We start from the raw sequence: 17688 nt of genomic DNA, 5'->3' as shown, positions 1-17688 counted from the left end.
AACCAAGATGCCCATCACCCGAGGAATGGTTGAGAAAGATGTGGTATTTTTACACAATGGAGTATTATTAAGGTGAAGCACAACACAAATAAATGTGTTAGGCCTTTTGCTTCAGTAATGCCCTTGCTGTTATTATTATTATTATTTTAAATAGATGGATTTAAAAATAATCTCCTAAAAGAATAAATGGTTTGGTGTTGAAAAGGAACTAATGCAGATGTACCTTTGAAAAGAAGGCTTTGGCAGTATGCTGAATCTATGTGATTTCACCCAACAAAGTGTTTTGTTTTTTTTTTCCGAAGGAGATTAAGTATCTTCTATGGCATGAGACTTTAACATCTGTTTGTAGCTAGCTCAGCTTATGCAGGTCTGGGCTTTGCTGCCTGTATTCTACCCACCTACTTGGCAACCTCTGATGCTCTCAGAACCTGGGCAAGTGGCAGTGTGAGGGTTGTCAATGCCTCTCAGACTAAGAGACTGAGAGTTGCAAGCCTGAGGTCCACCCCAGAGGCAGGAGACTGGGGCAGGCTGGGCTGAGTCTCCCACTTTCTGATTAACTCCTTGCTCTCCTGTGAAGCTGTATGCAGTTCTGAGTGGTGCTATGATGATCATGCCACAATGACGAGATAATAAGAGCGAGGCAGGAGTTGCTTGTATATACTGGACCCCTTATTTCTTGTTTATAGGGATATATTAGCTGTGTTTATCTTTGTGGCTTAACTTATAATTGTGGTTTTATTTGTGAAATTATCAGGGCAAACCTTGGAAAGTAAAGAAGCTTTCTCCCTGAAATCTATCTAAAGCAAATGTGATGCCTGAAGCTTTTAATGTTTTAGTCAAAATACAGTTTTTAAAAAAGCATTTATAATAATCTGGGTTTGATGGTTCATGCTTTTAGCCCCCACAGTAAGGAGACTGAGGCAGGAAGTATGTAAGTTTCAGGCCAGCCTGGGCAACTTAGGTAGGAAGACTTTGTGAAACCAAACCAAGTCACACAACACAGTACAACACAGCACAACACAACCAGCACATGTAGAGATAAAACAGTGTGGCAAAATAGAAATAACTGATTGTTCCTGGTGAAAGATCAGTTTTGCTTTTCTGTAGCTGTGAAATTTGGCAAAATTACGTGTTGAGTAAAAAGAAAAAACATGATGAGTGTATAGGAGACACGGAGGTATAAAGGAGGCGGAGTGTGTGTTTGTTTGGTCCTGTGTCATCCAGCACCGTGTGACTGCATGCTCTGGGTGGACCTGAGGTCTTAGAGTCCTCTCTCACTGCTGGATAGCCTCTCCCCTGGGCTCCCCAGTGCCTTGACTCCTCCTGCAGCACTTTGGGTCCTTCTCTCCCTGACCCGCAGCGTGGGACTGGAGTCTTGAAAAGGAGAGCACTTGTGCACTGGCAGAATACGTAGGAAAAACACCGAAGTGCAAGCCGTGTACCCTGCTCTGAACATTCATTGCTCAGACTGCTGTGAGTGTATTTTAATTACATTAATGGCTGAACTCACAGTCATTCTACAGAGACTTAATGTCGTGAGGTTGTAGGCTTGGCTGCTTTCGTCAGGTGTTGGCCTCGTTCTCATCAAGCCTCCTCTTCCTGTTGGCGTGAGGCCGCTCTGGAGTGGGGTAGATACTGATGGGAAGATGCTGCTGATGTATATATTCTGGTCTCCCCATGCCACTGGATTGTGAGAGAGACCACAAAATCCAATATCTGCATTGAACAGAACTTCTGAATTCATGTCAGTGCCACCTGGGTATTTTTATGTGTTCATTTCTTCAACCCTGACTTGTGGCTGCGGGTATTAGGGATAGAAAAATATGATACTTCTGTGTCCACAGCTGAGTACGATAAGCAGTGACAGCAACCAGGTCAGAATTCTGTATTGGGCCAAAAGAAAGGGCAGACTCTGTCAGAAGGCTGGTGCTGGTGCCAGAAGGCTCCAGCTCACCCCTTGATGGTCATGTACTGAGCTGTCTGCCAGGATCAAAGGAGGTAATACATGTGGAAGCACTTGATAAACTCTTAAGTTTATCTCATGTGTGAGGTTAATCATCTTAGGACCTTGTGCTCGCCAGGCCTTTTGTAGTCCTAAGATCGAATGTTGGATAAAAGTACATATGAAATAAATAAAATAAAAGTCGATTTTTTTTCAGTGTTTTTAGATCTGGGGATTGAGCTCAAGGAGCACTTAGGATTGAGCTCTATTGAGCGCTTAAATTTTTTTCTTATTTTTTATTTTTGAGAAAGGGTCTCCATAATTTGTCTAGGCTGGCCTCTACTTTTGATCCTCCTGCTTCAGCCTCCTTACATTTGGGATTGCAAACCTGTACACACTCAGCTGAATTTTTAAATGTTATCAGTGCTGCTACTTTTCCTTGTTTTGAAATTTTATGACATTTTAAAAGTGAAAGTTCTATTAGATCTGAATTTTTCCTGGTGATGCTGGGTGATGAAATGGTAACTGGGGGTCTTAGCTGAGAAAAGATCGCAATAGTTTTTTTTTTAGACTGGCCCTTGCTGTGTGGCTCAGGCTGGCCTCAATCTTGCAGCAGTCTTCCTGTCTCAGCCTCCCATGTGCTGGGATTAAGGTGTGTGCTGCCACACCCAGCCTGCAGTTGATTCTAATTTGAAGCAGTTGCCTTAGACTCTCCACTTGTAGATTTATTTATTTATTTATTTAGTGGTACCAGGAATTGAACTCAGGACCCTGCGCTTGCCAGGCAAGCACTTATTCTACTGAGCTATCTTCCTGGCCCTCTATCTGTAGATTTAGCACAAGCATTTGATCATGGATATAGTCAACAAGAAAGAATGTATCACTTGAATTTTTTTTCCCCCAAACAAAGCAGAGTATTATTAAACTCCTGACACCTATTAGTGATTTTTCATAACCACTTTAAAAAGTCAGTTTAAAAAAGTCATTTCCCACCGTTGGGAGCTGTGGTTGAGATTGGGGCTCAGAGCTTGGAGTGCCCATAACACCACGGCAGACCAGCTGTATCTGGAAAATATAGACAGATTGGACCAGAACAAGATCGTGACATGCACATGGCTGAGCTATACACTAGGAGTTTACGTTAACCAGGCCAAACAGATACTGTATGCTTACGTTGAAAGAAAACGCAAGGAGAATTCAGGAGCCCAACTGCATGTCACCTACCTAGTGTCTGGCAGTTTCATTTGGAATGTACATTCTTGCCACAAGGTTGCAGTAGTGAGAGAAGATAAATTAGAAGCAGTGAAGTCCAAGCTAGCTGTAACTGCCAGCATCCATGTGTACAGCATCCAGAAGGCTATGCTAATGGACAGTGGGCTTCTGTTCAATACTGACTTTGACATTCTTAAAAGCAACTTATAGAATTGCAGCAAGTTTAGTGACATACAGTGTGCAGCTGGAGTCCCCAGGGTCCCTGCAGAATCCTCATCTTCCAGAAAGTTTGTATGAGCTGACAACCAATGATCATAGCCCATCCCCCCCCCCCAGCAGGTTTCCCAGCAGCCCTAAGGAATTATGGGAATGTTTGCCTCTAAAGCTGCTACTAAAACCCGCCATACCAATAGGAAACCAAAGCAGAGGCTAAAGAACTAACACATGTGTCTTCGGCTGGCAGCAAAGTACCTTGAAAAGGGAACATGAATGATGTTTTTGGAAAAGCTGCTATGAATAAACTAGTGAAAGAAGAAAAAATAGTGGAGCAACCTCCAGTGTTTGTTGCTGAACCAAAGCTGGCAATTCCTGTAGACCTGAAGAAATACAGCAAAAAAGCAGAGCCTGTTAAGATGCAGCAGAAGGAAAAAAAATGGGGGAAGGGAATAGAATTATCTAATGATGAAACAAAAGAAACTGGAAATGTGAAGAAAAAGAGGAGGAGAATCAAATTTCCTCAGTCTGATAGCGGTGAAGATGAAGTCTTCCCAGACTCTCTGGGGACTTACGAAGCTCAGTCACCATCCCTACCTCCTCCTGTATCGCCACCTCCTGACCTAGTGCTGAAGGTCTGACAAGAACTCAAATTGAGAAAAAAAAAAAAAGAAAACAAAAGCATGTGTTAAAGTCTAAAACTTCTGTGGATGCGGAAGGCTGCATGGTGACTGCAAAATTCTTTGAGAGTGAATCTTACACTGATAGTGAAGAGGAGCTTAGGACAAAGACAGTCTCTGGACACAGACCTGCTGCCATGCTTGTGAAAAAAGAGCCCAAAGAGGAACCAAAGGGCTCCAAGAAAGGACTGCTGCTCTGGGCAAAACCAGCAGATAAGTGTCCATTACTGGCTTCTTCCACAGGAACTAAAATGCCGGCTGTGGCAGGCTAGAGACAACGTGGTCGAAGAAGAAGACCAAGAAGTATAGACTCACTCACTGTGTAAGTCCATCTGTCCTCTAGCTCCTCACCTCACCCACATTGAGAGACTGTCCTTCCATCCTGTGAAGTTTATACTGTTGCTGGTTTTTAACCTAAAAGGAGTCACCTACAAATAGGAGGCAAAATAATATTTAAAAAGCACATAGAGAAATTCACTCCAAAATTAAATCCTAAACGGGTTCAGATTTCTCCACTGTGCCTCCCTGCTCACCCTTTGCCCTGACCTTTTACTCTTCAGGAAGATTCCTTCAGGTCCCTCTGTACTCTTTGAACTTGTGTAGGTGTTTTTGTCCCTTAATTCTATCAGATGTTTTTGTTTTCCCCAACCTCCTCTTCTGGCTATGACACTTCTGTCCTCTAGTCCCATGAAGCTATTTTCTATAAATCTTTTAAATTTTGGTTGAGCTAAAAGCCTAAACAAAATTCTTCCCATGGTCCTTTTCTTCCATTATGTAGTACCCTAACACCTGGCTGCAGACCAGGCCATGTCTGTGTTTTGCCCCTTTCACAAAAGACCTTTGCCTACCATTTGTGGTTAGGGAAAGCCTGTAGCAGAGCACAAATAGAAATTTAATGGTGAATTCAACTTCAGCAGAAATTACTTGGAGTCAGCCTGGATGATGGAGGAGATGTCATGCTGCTGAAATGGGGCTGTATACTGTGCCTTTGTGGTTTCCTGCTGTCCACTATTAGTAACTGGAGAGCAAAACCTATCGAGCAAGTTGAAGATTACAAAGAAAGATAATTCTGCAAGCATTGTTCATTATATAGAATTTCTCCCTCTCAAGGAATATGGGATGTTCAGAAACAGCAGTTTCCCAGGAAGTTAATTAATGAAGAACTTGCTGTTTATATAAAGATGTTGCTCCTGTGCATTTTTGACTCCTAACAGTACAGGCATCCAGAGAAGGGATAGAGAGGCTGAGTAGGTCAAACCAGTAGATATATTTTCCTTTGCACACCCTTATGGGAAATAATTTATTCCAATAACTTTCAGACAGCTTCCGCTATGGCTGGACAGTGAGAACTTCAGTAAGACCAGTGCGTAGAGGTGGCGTGGCAGAGCTCAGGGGAAGGGAACACAGGCTCACTGCTGATGCAGCTCAGCTGTAGCAGACAAAGGACGTTTGACTCACTTCCTCCACCCCAGCCTGGTATATGTCCTAAGCAATGCAGTCAGCTGTCTGCTCTGACTTAAGACGGAGGTTTTGTATAGTAAGCCGAGAAAGGCTGACACACTCCAAGACCCTTTCATTTTAAAATGAAAAAAGAATGAAAAGCCTGGACTTAAGCTTGACAAAAAACTTCTGGGAAGAATCCTTTTTAAATGGCTATTTTTGTCATTGCCTTTAGACATTCTTTCCAAATAGGAATGGAAGATTGAAAAGCAACCATCCAATCTATTTAAAAAAAATATTATGCTGGGATCCCTAATAAGACTGAATTGAGTTGGAAAACAGAAAGTCTGTTGTAGTTTTCATTTTATGATAAAATGACTTTATACATAAGAAGCCATTCCATTAATCTGCTGTGCACTTGTTTTGTAGATACCTAAGACGCTGGGACTACTGAGGATGATAAGTGTCAAGCTTTCTAGCCACCAAGGCCAAGAACAGGTAACACAGGTCTGCTTAAGCCTGCATTCTCAGACATGGTCACCAGAATCCCTGTGTGGGTAGGTCTGTGCACCCAGCGTGTTTTAGAGCCTGGCCTGGGTGTGTGCGTAGCTGTGCACAGTGTCAATGTACGTACTAGTCAGCATTTGTAGAGCTATTTACTCAAGATTGGTGAATGTTAATATGTCTTTTTTTTTTCTGCATACTTTTATAGTGTTTTTGTCTCAGGTTTCTGAGGATGACTTTTTCTTCATTTGAAAGCCACCTCTTTTTTTGTGATAACTGGAAATTGAACCCACACTCTTTACACTGAGCTACATCTCAGCCCTTTTTTATTTTCAGGTGGGGTCTTACTACGTTGCCCAGGCCAGACTAGAACTTGTTAATTTTTCTGCCTCAGCCTCCCAGAGTGCTGGGTTACAGGTGTGCAACTATCATGCCAGGCCTCATCATTTTATTTTATTAAACTTCTAACTTGTAGTGGGCTAAAATGCCCACTGAACTCTTTGAAGCTTGGATTTATATCTTTCCACTGTTGACTACTGAGTGTGTAAAACAGTATCTCATGTGTGTTTATTAGTGAATAAATAATATTCCTTAAGTGCTTGTGGGGTGTTGGAAGAGCTGTGCTTATAACATTGCCTCATATTGATCTGAAGTTTCTTTCTTTAAGAATATGTAGTAGTTCAGGATGTTTTGAATGTGTCACTAGAATTTGTTCTTTCATTGTAAAATAGCTTGTATACTTGAAAGATACAGGAAATTGGAGATTACTTATTTTAATTGTTTCGTAGAGACAGAAGGTAATTAAAGAAAGTGAGGCAATTTAAGCTAATCTTGTACAAAGAATTTGACATTTAAAATTAAAACCCTCTCACAGAAAAAAGTCTGGATAGAAATTTTATAACAAGATTTGAAAGAAGGTACAATTCCTACTCTGAATATTGCTGCCAATAGTAGAAGGCTTTAATTACAATTTTTATTAAGAAAAGATAGTTTGGACATTTGAGCTAGTGGTTTAATATAAGAAGGAAGATACAGAAAGTCCTATTAAGCAAACCCATGGTTTAATGACTTTGGAAAGCACCTTTATTGAAATATTAACATAGAGTACAGTTCACTTGTTTAAAGTATAGAATTTAATGGTTTTTAGTGTATTCACAGAATTGTACAACCATCTGAACACTCAGTTTTGGTTACAACTTGGTCACCCTGAAAAAGACAGTATGCCCCTTAACTATCTCTTGTTAGTTTGGGCCCACATTTCCAGGAATTCACAGTCTAGTAAAGATCAACCATATTGAGAACACATGACAATTTATATGTGAAGTGGTATTTTTAGCTTAGTATTATGCATACATTATGACTGTAAAGTAGACAACAAAGTCATCCAGCTAAGGACTTCTGTTCCTGTGTGTGGAGCTCACTCAGGACATAGGGGCCGTGGAACCCTGGTTAAACCTGCATGTAACACAGCTCCGGTTGATCTGGGGTGGTTTCTGCTTGTCTGCAAGCTGTGCTCTGACCTTGTGGGTCTCACACAGGATGGGATCTTCAAGATGAGCCTCTCTCCGGATGGGAGCCTGCTTGCAGCCATCCACTTCTCCGGGAAGCTGAGCGTCTGGGCCGTGCCATCCCTGAGGCAGCTGCATGTGTGGGAGCAGAGTGAGCAAGTGGGTCCCGCCTCGGTGTGCTACTGTGTCCTGTTGCTCAGGACCCTGTAGTGTTTGCTGATAGCACAGCAGGACGATGAAGAATGCACACATCCTGAGTCCAGTTCTAATTTGTAGTGCAGCACAAGCTTTGTACCACGTGTGATTTGTTCATGACATGTACTCCTTTCCTCTTTGACATTCTAAACATGCAGAATGGAGGTGTGAAAATTGTGGCAAAGCCAGCGTGATGAGTTTGGAGGTTCAGATGCTTAAAGGTTACAGTTCTTTCCAAATTTTGCAGTACTGGTGATATGTTGGAAAGGGTTGTGGCAACATGTGGCTTTGTTGTTTAGAAGCAGGGAGAATCCATCCCTCTGTGGCTTTAGTTTACAAGGGAACAGGAAGGACTGCCCATGTCAAGCCATATAGTGTGCATGGGGTAAAGTTTAAAGAAAAGTCCTCCCTTCTCTTTGTCTGATGACTGGTCCATGTTTGTGTACTTGGAGGTGAGTTCTTTCCCCTTGGCCTGCTTCCCTGTGTGCAGATGCAGCGTGGTGGTAGCTTCGTGATCTAACATGGATCAGGCCTCCTGAATGCCTGTAATGGGTCGGTGCTGTAATAAAGAGAAATATTATTAAGCAACTGGTAGAAGAATGGAAGAAGTGGCTGTATGTTTTCTGGCCCTATTTACATGTTTAAATTGATTCCTTAGGTATTGTTATTCTTTTCATATGTGCAGCTTTTGGAAAATTTCCCCATTTTAGTTGACAGAATGTCCAACAGTGAAGGTTAAAGGAGGAGGGGTTTATTTCAGCTCACAGTTTGTAGAGGATTCAGTTCATAGTCAGCTGGCTCTAAGGCAGGAGGCTTGATGTAGGGCATCACAGAGAAGATACAGTCCATGGTTTGGCAGGGCAGGTAGAAGGCAGCAAATAGACCTGCCTTCTTCCTGTCCCTTTCATTCAATCTAGGCTACAGACCTACTGATTGGTGCCACCCACGCCGAGAATGGGGCACTCTTAATCCCAGCGTCACACTCTTAATCCACAGTCACAGCCCCTGATTCAGTCACCTTTGAAATTCTCCACCTACAACTGAATCAGGTTTTGGGAAGACATTGAGATACAAGCTGTAGCACCCTTGTTTCAGTTTGCTGTGGACTCACCACTTCTAGACCTGTTTCACTCCCTGGACTTGGACTGAAGTGGACTAGGTGATCCCAGGCCTGCGGCCTTGCTGGCCCAAGCAAAGTACATCCCCTCTGTTCTGCAGTCACAACAGATGCAGTGTGTGCTCCTCAGAACTGTTCTGCACCGTTGGCTGCTGAAACTTCTGGAAGGGGAAGGACTCTGCCACACTCACAGGGCAACTATTACTGTAGCTCGCCTTGTGCTTCCTATGTCATGAGGCATGCTATGGATCCATATTCACAAAGGAGGCATTAATCAGCTAACCGATGCAAAAATACTGTGTTTTTCTTGGTTAGGAAGGTGGTGATTTGGAAGGACGCTGCTGTTACTTTTCAGTTTGGGAACTTCTACATTTGGGTAATGTGTTTTCAGGTGGTGAAACTCTGAATAATAAGGACATTTGTTGCTGTTCCCCCTTCTGTTTTCTTATTTTCATTCACCTAAACAAAGTACTGATGAACTTCTGAGGTGCGCTGAGGATTTCATCTTGTGGATGTGCTAGGGTGTTGGGTTTGTGCTGGTCCATAGCAGACTGATGAGCAGGCTCTGCTGTTTGTTGAAATTTGGGACCCTTGTTCATTAGCAAAGATTAATTGCATCTCATGGTTCCTGTAAGCACACACTCAGCTTCTTTTACTGGTAAAGCCTTTAGTTTTGTTCTATGCCATTGTAATTTATTTCTCTGTATCGTCATTTATAGATTTTTATAGTTATTCTATTTAGAAAAAAAACCAGAGACTGTTTAAAAATCTTAAAACTTGGGAGTGAATAGACATGATTTTGTCAGGAGTTTTAAAGACACCACCAGAAAAGTAACAGGACAGGAGAGGCAGGGATTTCAGAAGTGGAAAGAGGGGCCCTGCAGGGTTGGATTGCGCAGGGTGACTGTGTGCCCCCTGGCCTCAGTGGTGTCTTCTGCATGGAAACACCAGGGCCTTTGGGAGGTTGCCAGTAGGCACTGGCATCCTTGGCCACTGAGCCACCACCTTCTGTGGCCCTGTTCCTAATTTTCTGCTCCCCAGCAGTCCTCAGGTTCCATCCCTGTTAAGGCAGCCAGTCTGTCCGTGGGATGGAGCACTTGGCTCTGGGCTGGTGGTGTTTGTTCTGTTGAGTCTGGGGAGTTAAACAGGAGCTTCTCTGGAGCTGCTAGCTATGAGTGATTTTTCTTGAGTGCCTGAGGGACCCAGAAGAAACAGCTTCTTGGATTCACAAATAGGAAACTTGGTTGTTACAAGGACACGTCCCAGTCCATGGCACCCTCCCCACCACTGACCAGCACACCCCATGGGTTCTGGCCTCAATAAAAACTTTAGTCCAAAGTTGGGAGCATGGAAGGTATGTATTCTTACGCAGTTTTTCCTTTAGAATCCTGCGCTGTGTAGGGTCACAACATCAGCTCCCCCATGCAGCTTCTGATCTCCCTGGCCCCCACTCCCTGTGCCCTGCTTTTGCCTAACTCTTTCTCCTGTGCTCTGGAAGCTGTGATTCATTGTAAGTGCACCTGGGATATTGGGGTTTGGCCAGTCCCCCAGTTGTATAGATGAGTATATGGCAAAGACAAAGTAATATGGTGTATGGTAGGTGGTTCAGGAAGGTCAGAGCTCTTATGGCTAAGACAAAGGCTTCTCTATATTGTGCACAATTTTTTGGGTATATAATATCAGGCACATGGAAAAGTATAGGGAATAGCTCAGGTAAAAGGGTACAAAAGTGAGCAAGGCCTTGTGAAAATGGATCAAAGATATTCTATGCAGTAAATCTTTGCTTAATGTGAGAGCTATTTGGGCTCTAAGGTTAGCAGTTACTACAGTGGAGTTCTGAGGGAGAATCAGCATTGAAGCTGTGGGCCTATCTTGTCTTCAGAGACGGCACAGTGTCACAGGCCACTGTAGGCCTTGACCTCGACCTTAGGCAGCTACACAGCAGTTGCTGGCTCTTCAGGCAAGTCACTTGGGCATGGGCAGACTCATAAGTTAATATAGAAAGACAGCTGATTAGTTCTAAAGCCTGCTCAGTGCCACCCCGGTTTGGTCCCTTGTCGCAAAGGGCTACTTGTTGTAGCTCCCTCTACCATGTTCTTCCCAGACTGCTGCTGCATAGTGAGATGGAGGTGCATTGCATACAGCGGTTGCCAGGCAGTTACGTGCGGTATACGTACTTCTCAACATCTCGTTCCTTAACAAGTACTGATCTCACTTTGTTCTATTATATGTAGCGAGAAACTATTAAGCTGCACTTTGATTTCATCCTTCTGATTCTGATTTCCATGTCCTTTCTGTGGGCAGGTGAAAAAAGTAAATGTGTAGAGACAAAAGGGAGAAAGCTGCTTCATTAGGCTGGTGAATGCTAGTGTGTCCAGTGCACACCTGCAGTCCCGCCATACTGGGAGGGTCATGAGTTTAGGGACATTCTCTTATTTCAAAGATCAGATTTGTGTGCTAGGAATCTCTTTTTGATTATTTGTTTTTACATGATTTCTTTTCTACTTGATGGCCTATAAAAGCCCACAGATAAATCCTTTTTCTCAGTGGGTATAATGCAGATTTTTTTGGTGCCAGCAGATATGCGCAGTTCTTGACCTGTGTTGTGTGCTCTGTGTCAAAAAAAAAAAAAAAAGACTTGTGAAGCTTGTCCTTGGTAAGCCTGTCCTGAGTAATAGAGGCTTGGGCCCTTGGGAGAGAGCAGCCAGCTACACCCGGAGTCTTCCAGCTGTACCTGGGAATCCAGCACATTAAATTGAGTATTTTAGATCAGACATTGGTATGTGTGTTACTAAAGTCCTGTGTGCTGTAGAAAGTGCGATAAAACTTACATATAACATATATAAAATAAAGTAGTTGTTTGTTTGTGATAACACATGACAAGTCCCTGACTTAGACCATATGAGCTGTTTCACAGATGAGAATGAACCTCACATTGGCTCTTTTTGTATGTTATGGTTTGAGTCTAGTAGTCCCCCCAAAGCCTCATGCTGTCATTGGTTAGCTTCTGGAGTTTGTGATTGATTGTTGTGGGTGTGGATGCTGCCCTGCCCTGGGGCAGGTAATTTGTATTACAGTGTAGGGAGGAGAGAGAGGCTAGCTAGCTGCCTGAACTGTTGCCACTCCCTTTGCTCTCTTGCTGTTTACGACTGCCAGAAAAGGTTGTTCTCTGAGCTGTGCCACTGTGCCTTGGAGCCAGCTGAGTATGGACTAAAACCTCCACTGACTGTGAGCTAAATAAACCTTTCCTTCTTTGGGTGTCAGGTATTTGCTCCAGCAATGAGAGAAAAGTAACTGAGACACTGCCTTACGTTGTGAAGTTGTGCAACTCAAATATTTGTAATTTGGGGACTTAGTGTATTTGTTTCAAAGGTGTTTAAGACTCACTTTGTCAGACTTACAAATGAATCTTGACTCAAGAAATGTTTTCCCAGAAAGAAACACATTTGTAAGTGAGGACTTACTGTGATTATAAAATAGTTCAATGAATTATTGAATTTCTACTTAGTTCTGGAGCAGGAAGTATGGACAGTCTTAGTCTTTGCCCTTAAGGTGTTCCTAGTCTTGAAAGGGAAAAGATTAAAGTAGCATGCTAAGTTTATAAAAAGATACTAGTCATCACCAAGTTCCCCAAGCCTGGCTGGAACTTTAGGTCCTCCTGCCTCAGCCTCCCAGGGTGCAAGGATTATGGATATATGGTGCCATTCTTGGCTTGATTCCATTTTGATTCAGGTTTCTGGCTTCGTAAGCTGCTCTTTTGTTCAGAGTATCTACTCATAATTTCTACATCCAGCCCTAACTTTTATCTGGTAACTGAGGTGCCAACATATGATACGAGTGCAGTACAGGTGTCTTGGTGTCTGTGGAGTGACAGCCTGTGGCTCATTCCATAGAGGTCAGAGGTGTGCAGATGTGCAGGGAAACTTGAGCGGTGTCACATGGCTGCTTACCAGAGCTGCAAGTGCCTGTTTGTCTTGCCAGTTTTACAGATGGATCCGGTCTCTGACAAACTCAGAGCTGCAGCCCCTTCTTCCCCTGGGCTGGCTGGGGCAGAGCACTGCATCTCCTGTGGCCTCGGAACGAGTGGGCAGCCCTGTCTGCCTGTAGGAGGCCATGGGAGTGCATTCAGGACCTTGTCAGGTGGCAGGAAGCCCTCGACTCTGCTGGAATAGTGAACTTGGCTCATCTGGAGTGTTCTTTGTGCACTTTGCTGCTTTATTAGTTTTTATAATATGTACCGTGTGATTGAGTATTTTCTCTGTAAAACCTAATGATTAAAGATGGCTATGGGGGTGCTTGTCCTGACTTACTTCTGTCCAGTTTGGGGTTGATTAAATACCTTGGCTTTCATTGTCAGTATGAAAACCCATCTGGCTAGAAATCTGTGAGTGATAAATTTTGTTCATGTCTTGAGTAGAGTAAAATCACTACATGATTTTAATTTTAGATGTTTCCCATATGTTTGTATTTTTACATTTCACATTTGGCCTCCATTTTTCTGTGACGTTTATTACTTAAAGAAAACTACTTGTGTTTCCTTTTTGTATTTTCTTTTTGTGTATAGTAGGTGTGACCCTAATTTTGTTAGAGGGTCTATCAGTGAAGGGTAAAGTGGGAGGATGGCAGGTTACGGATTCATCTAGATGGAGTCCATAGCTGTCTTGACAGTTTTGTTAACTGTGAGCTCTTGGAGGACTGGTGCGGAAAGTATCTTACCCATCGGCTCCATGGGAGACACTGGTAAATATTGTGTGGAGTGAACAAGCATGGGAAGTGTTGGTTCTGGCTGTTGGCAGCAGAGACTTCATTATATTTGGATTCTGGTGGTTACAGACATTCAGCAAGTCTAGTCTTTCAGTCTGGAGTAAACACTGCTGTAACCACATGGTCCTCCTCTGGGGGCCTGCGGCACATGCTGAGCAACTTGGGCATGTGCCTCTTGGCAGATGTGGCGGTGGGGTATGTTGGGGCAGAAGGCATGATTCCTTTCCTCAGTGTTTTCATTTATTTGTTTATTTATTTTTTAAAGAGAATACAAATTAGAATTAAAACAAAAAATTACAAGTAATACAAGTTTTCACATAACAAAGTAATATGAATTTCACAGTATTTGTTGTACTCCATAGTGTTGTCTTCCAACCTCAATGCTTTCTTAAGGGTCACAATGTGCTACTTACAAGAGAGAAAACATAATAGACTTGTTTAGTAACAGATGATTTTCTCCTGAATTTGGAAAGAGAAGTCTTACTTTTCTCACCTGGCAGCACTCTTGGCTGGGTCCAGGAGGGCTGTCAGTCATGGACACACAACACTCTTCCCTCTCTGTACTAGCCAAGTGCTTTGCTCTGGAATGCCCCTGAGTATGCACCTTGGCGGGCTTCCTAACTGATGAAGACAGCACACTTTGCTTTCTCTAGATGATTGTCCTTCAGTTTGTTCCTCAGGATCCTGTGGGACATTTCAGTGTGATCTACATGTCTTATGCAAGCCTTCATCATTGTTCTGTCGTGGTTGGAGAGAAGTCAGGCTTAGGATTGCCCACACTGCCCGTGTACTCCAGAACAGAAGCAGGGGGTTCCCTGGGTACCATGGATGCTCACGGTCCACATAGGGTCAGTCAGTGGCCTCAAAAATTAATTTGAAAGAATCCCAAGAATGATCAAGTAAGAAACCAGTTCAGTTGATTATTTTCTGTAACATATACCTTATTGGATTCTATTTCTTTGAAACTTCATCATCTGTTTTTGGTGTGTAAACCAGAATGTCTCATTTTCCCTTTGGCAGGTAAATTGCCTTTCATTGAAACCTTTTTTTCTGATAAAGTTTAATATGTCTCTGTTCTTGGAGCCAGTACTGTGTGAGGTATAGTAGTAGAGATCAGGAAGTTCTTTTAGTCTATGGGAAGAAATGGATTTTCTGATGTTCTAAAGCATGAGCTGCTAATAAATTGATATAAAATATGTACACTTTTTGCATTAAATGACAGGGTACATTTTGGTTGACTTGTTTAGCAACACATTTGTAATGTAATTCTTAGGGCCAGTGAGATAGCTCAGTGGACTAAGTGCCTGCTTAGGCTGCAAGCACAGGAACTGTGGTTTGATTCCCCGCACCACATGCTGTGCTGGCCCTGCCCCTGGGTGCACTGAGCCTGCCGCTAAGTGTGGGCATGGTGGTGCATGCCTGTAATCCCAGTGCTGGGAAGGCTGAAAGCAGGAGGATCACTACGTGTCTGAGCTGTGTAGGTGAGACCCTGTACCAAATACATTAAAAAAAAAAAGTATTTCTTTTTATAGCATGTTAAATATTTTTAGTTGGCAGTGATTGTACATATGTATAGGATGCATATGGTACAGTATGATACTTTAGTACATGTGTACAGTGTGTAGTCATCTAATTTGGGTGATTAGCCTATCCCAGACCTCTGAATAATTGTCACTTGTTTGTGTTGCAAACCTTTGAACTCTTATCTTGGAGTTCTTTATAAAATATGCAGTAAGTTGTTGCAAAGTACAGTCACCTTTTTGGTGACCCTTTTTTCTGTTTTGCTTTGATTTTTAAGGGTTAAGATTTCAATTAAATATCTAAGTGTTTATTTACTGGTCCTATCTCATACTGTTGCAGCTCTGGAGATTAAGTAAGAGATGTTAAGCCCAGGGGTGTCTGGCAGCGGCTTCACCTCAATTGTTTTACAGAATTGGAGAGATACTGTCACTTATTTGTTTTTCTTAAAGGTGACTGTGACTCTATGTTGTACAAGATTAGAATGTAAATGAATTCAATTTGAAGAGTGTGTATTATGTGTTTTGGTAGACACTTCTTAGACATAGAAAGTTAAAGCTGGAAGGTGAAATGGAATTTGGTGCATTCAGGCCTGTGAAAACCAGGGTTGCAGGGGTTGCTCATTGTGTGTGTGTGTTTGTGTGTTTGTGTGTGTGTGTGTGTTTCTGCAGAATACTTCCTCCATCTTGCTTTCTTTGTATCAGTGATATACTGGTGAATTTTTTGTTCTTGTGTGTGCTGTTTTCTTCCTAAAATTGAATTGTAATCCCTGCTCCATGAAAATTGTGTGAAAATAGTTGCTTTTCCAGACAGGAATACTGAGGAAGAGTTCCATTAGTTGTATGGTAGAGATAAAGGAAATGAATCATCTCTATGTCCTGTTATTTTAAAAATTCCATAGCTCATCCTTTTTTTCTTTTTATATTTTAAAGAGAATATAATAATTGATAAGACATTAGAAACAGTACATATTTAGAAGAACAAGATGAGATGAAGTATTCAACCAGTATTCAACCATGGTTTTTGTTTTTATTTTTACTCTTTAAAATTAAAAAAAATTCCATCTCTTGATGATTTTGCAGTTTTCTTATTTAGCTGACCCAGGAAGTAATTGCATATTTTCATATTTAGCCAGGCTATGATGACCTTAATCCAAATTGGAGACTCTCTACTGAGAAGAGAAAAAAAATAAAAGGTGAGTTGTAAGAAATAGGATTATTAAAAACATAAGGAACTACTCATTGTGTAAGGTGTGCTATAAATGGTGTGAAAAATCTGAAGATACTTTCACTTCAAATTGGAAGAAGAGGGGCTGGGGAGTAAGCACTTGCCTGGCAAGCACAAGGGTTTTAGTTCAATCCCCGGTTCCAGAAAAAAAACCAAAACCCTAAAATTGGAAGAAGACAGCTGCAGAACAAGGGATAGAGCCAGAGTTCTGGTTTTAGGGCTTTCCTGAGGCTGAGGCAGACCCCATGGGCCAGAGTCAGGTGGCACATGGCATCCAGAACTCAGGCACTTGCCCAGAAGAGTCAGCTGCCAGAGTGGCATTGCAGGAGACCTGCTGCAGCTCTCTCTGTGTGGGAGGAGGTCAGGGTTAGGCTGATTTTTTTTTTTTTTGTATTTTAGGGAAGGGTCTATAGGGTGTTCGGGGTCTCACTACGAGATCGGACTCGTAGTGATCTGCCTGTTTATAGCCTCCTAAGAGCTGGGATTACAGGTGCATGCCACAACACGCAATCTCAGTTGCTAGCTCAGTGCGTCCTGGGGGCAGAGCCGGCAAGGCAGGCCTGGGGATCAAACCCCAAAGATCAAAGCCCTGGCCCCTGTGCCTGCTTACAGGCCCTTTAATCTGCTGAGCTATTTGGCTGGCCCAGGGTTTTTAAAAGTACATCTCCATATGTGAAGTAACTTACTTTCAAAATGCACGCATTTTACTTTTATAAACAGGAAAAACAAAGATTTATATTTAAAGTAATTGTTTAATTAGGTAAAACCAATAAATAAAAACAAGTGTTACAAAGGGTTATTTTGAGTTGTTTAATTTTTTGTTTTTGAAGGATTTTTTTTTCTGTCTCTCCCCTTCTTTCCCCTTTCTCTTTTGGTGCTAGGGATCAGATCCCAGCCATGTGCATGCTAGGAAGTCTCTTCATTGCTGAGCTGCACCTTCAGCCCCAGGATCATGTTATTTTAGGTGAACCTATCAAATTTAAATTTTTGAGTTTTTAGGTGCCTCCCATAAAATCAAAGGTAGTCACAAATTTCAGAATACATACTATACTTTTAAATTTACATTTAAAAGTACTAGAAATATTGACTACTGTCATGTATATCAGGTTGCATACTTTGAATTGTCCTTTATTAATGTTCTAAAATATTCAGAAAGGGCTGGGGAGATGGCTTAGTGGAATAAGTGCTTCCCTGGCAAGTGCAAGGGCCTGAGTTCAATCCCCGATTCTGGAAAAAAAAAAAAAATTCAGAAAGACTTTTGAGGAAAAGTAGTAATTTTTCAAAGTAGAAGCTTGAATGTGATTTAGATGGCTCTCCTCTTCTTACTTTCAGGATATAAGCCCCAGGAACATTAACATGTTCTTCTTT

The 17688-nt window shown here is 42.2% G+C and overlaps 1 protein-coding gene and 1 pseudogene across 3 annotated transcripts in view; both read left to right on the top strand.

Annotated features, from left to right (window-relative positions):
- Nbas (neuroblastoma amplified sequence) overlaps window positions 1–17688 on the top strand; it is a 244270-nt gene that overhangs the window by 42318 nt on the left and 184264 nt on the right. For all 3 annotated transcript variants that reach the window (XM_023702419.1, XM_023702418.1, XM_023702420.1), the window contains exons 11-13: window positions 5917–5985; window positions 7530–7658; window positions 16225–16288. In XM_023702419.1, the coding sequence (XP_023558187.1) occupies window positions 5917–5985; window positions 7530–7658; window positions 16225–16288 (262 nt within the window). The remainder of the gene's footprint in view (window positions 1–5916; window positions 5986–7529; window positions 7659–16224; window positions 16289–17688) is intronic.
- LOC111812908 lies at window positions 2795–4297 on the top strand (annotated as a pseudogene).

This window comes from Octodon degus, unplaced genomic scaffold (genome assembly GCF_000260255.1).
Source record: "Octodon degus isolate 3935 unplaced genomic scaffold, OctDeg1.0 scaffold00151, whole genome shotgun sequence".
Taxonomy (NCBI): Eukaryota; Metazoa; Chordata; class Mammalia; order Rodentia; family Octodontidae; genus Octodon; species Octodon degus.
Note: the sequence above shows the minus strand (reverse complement) of the source record. Positions and strands in the feature narration are given on the sequence as shown.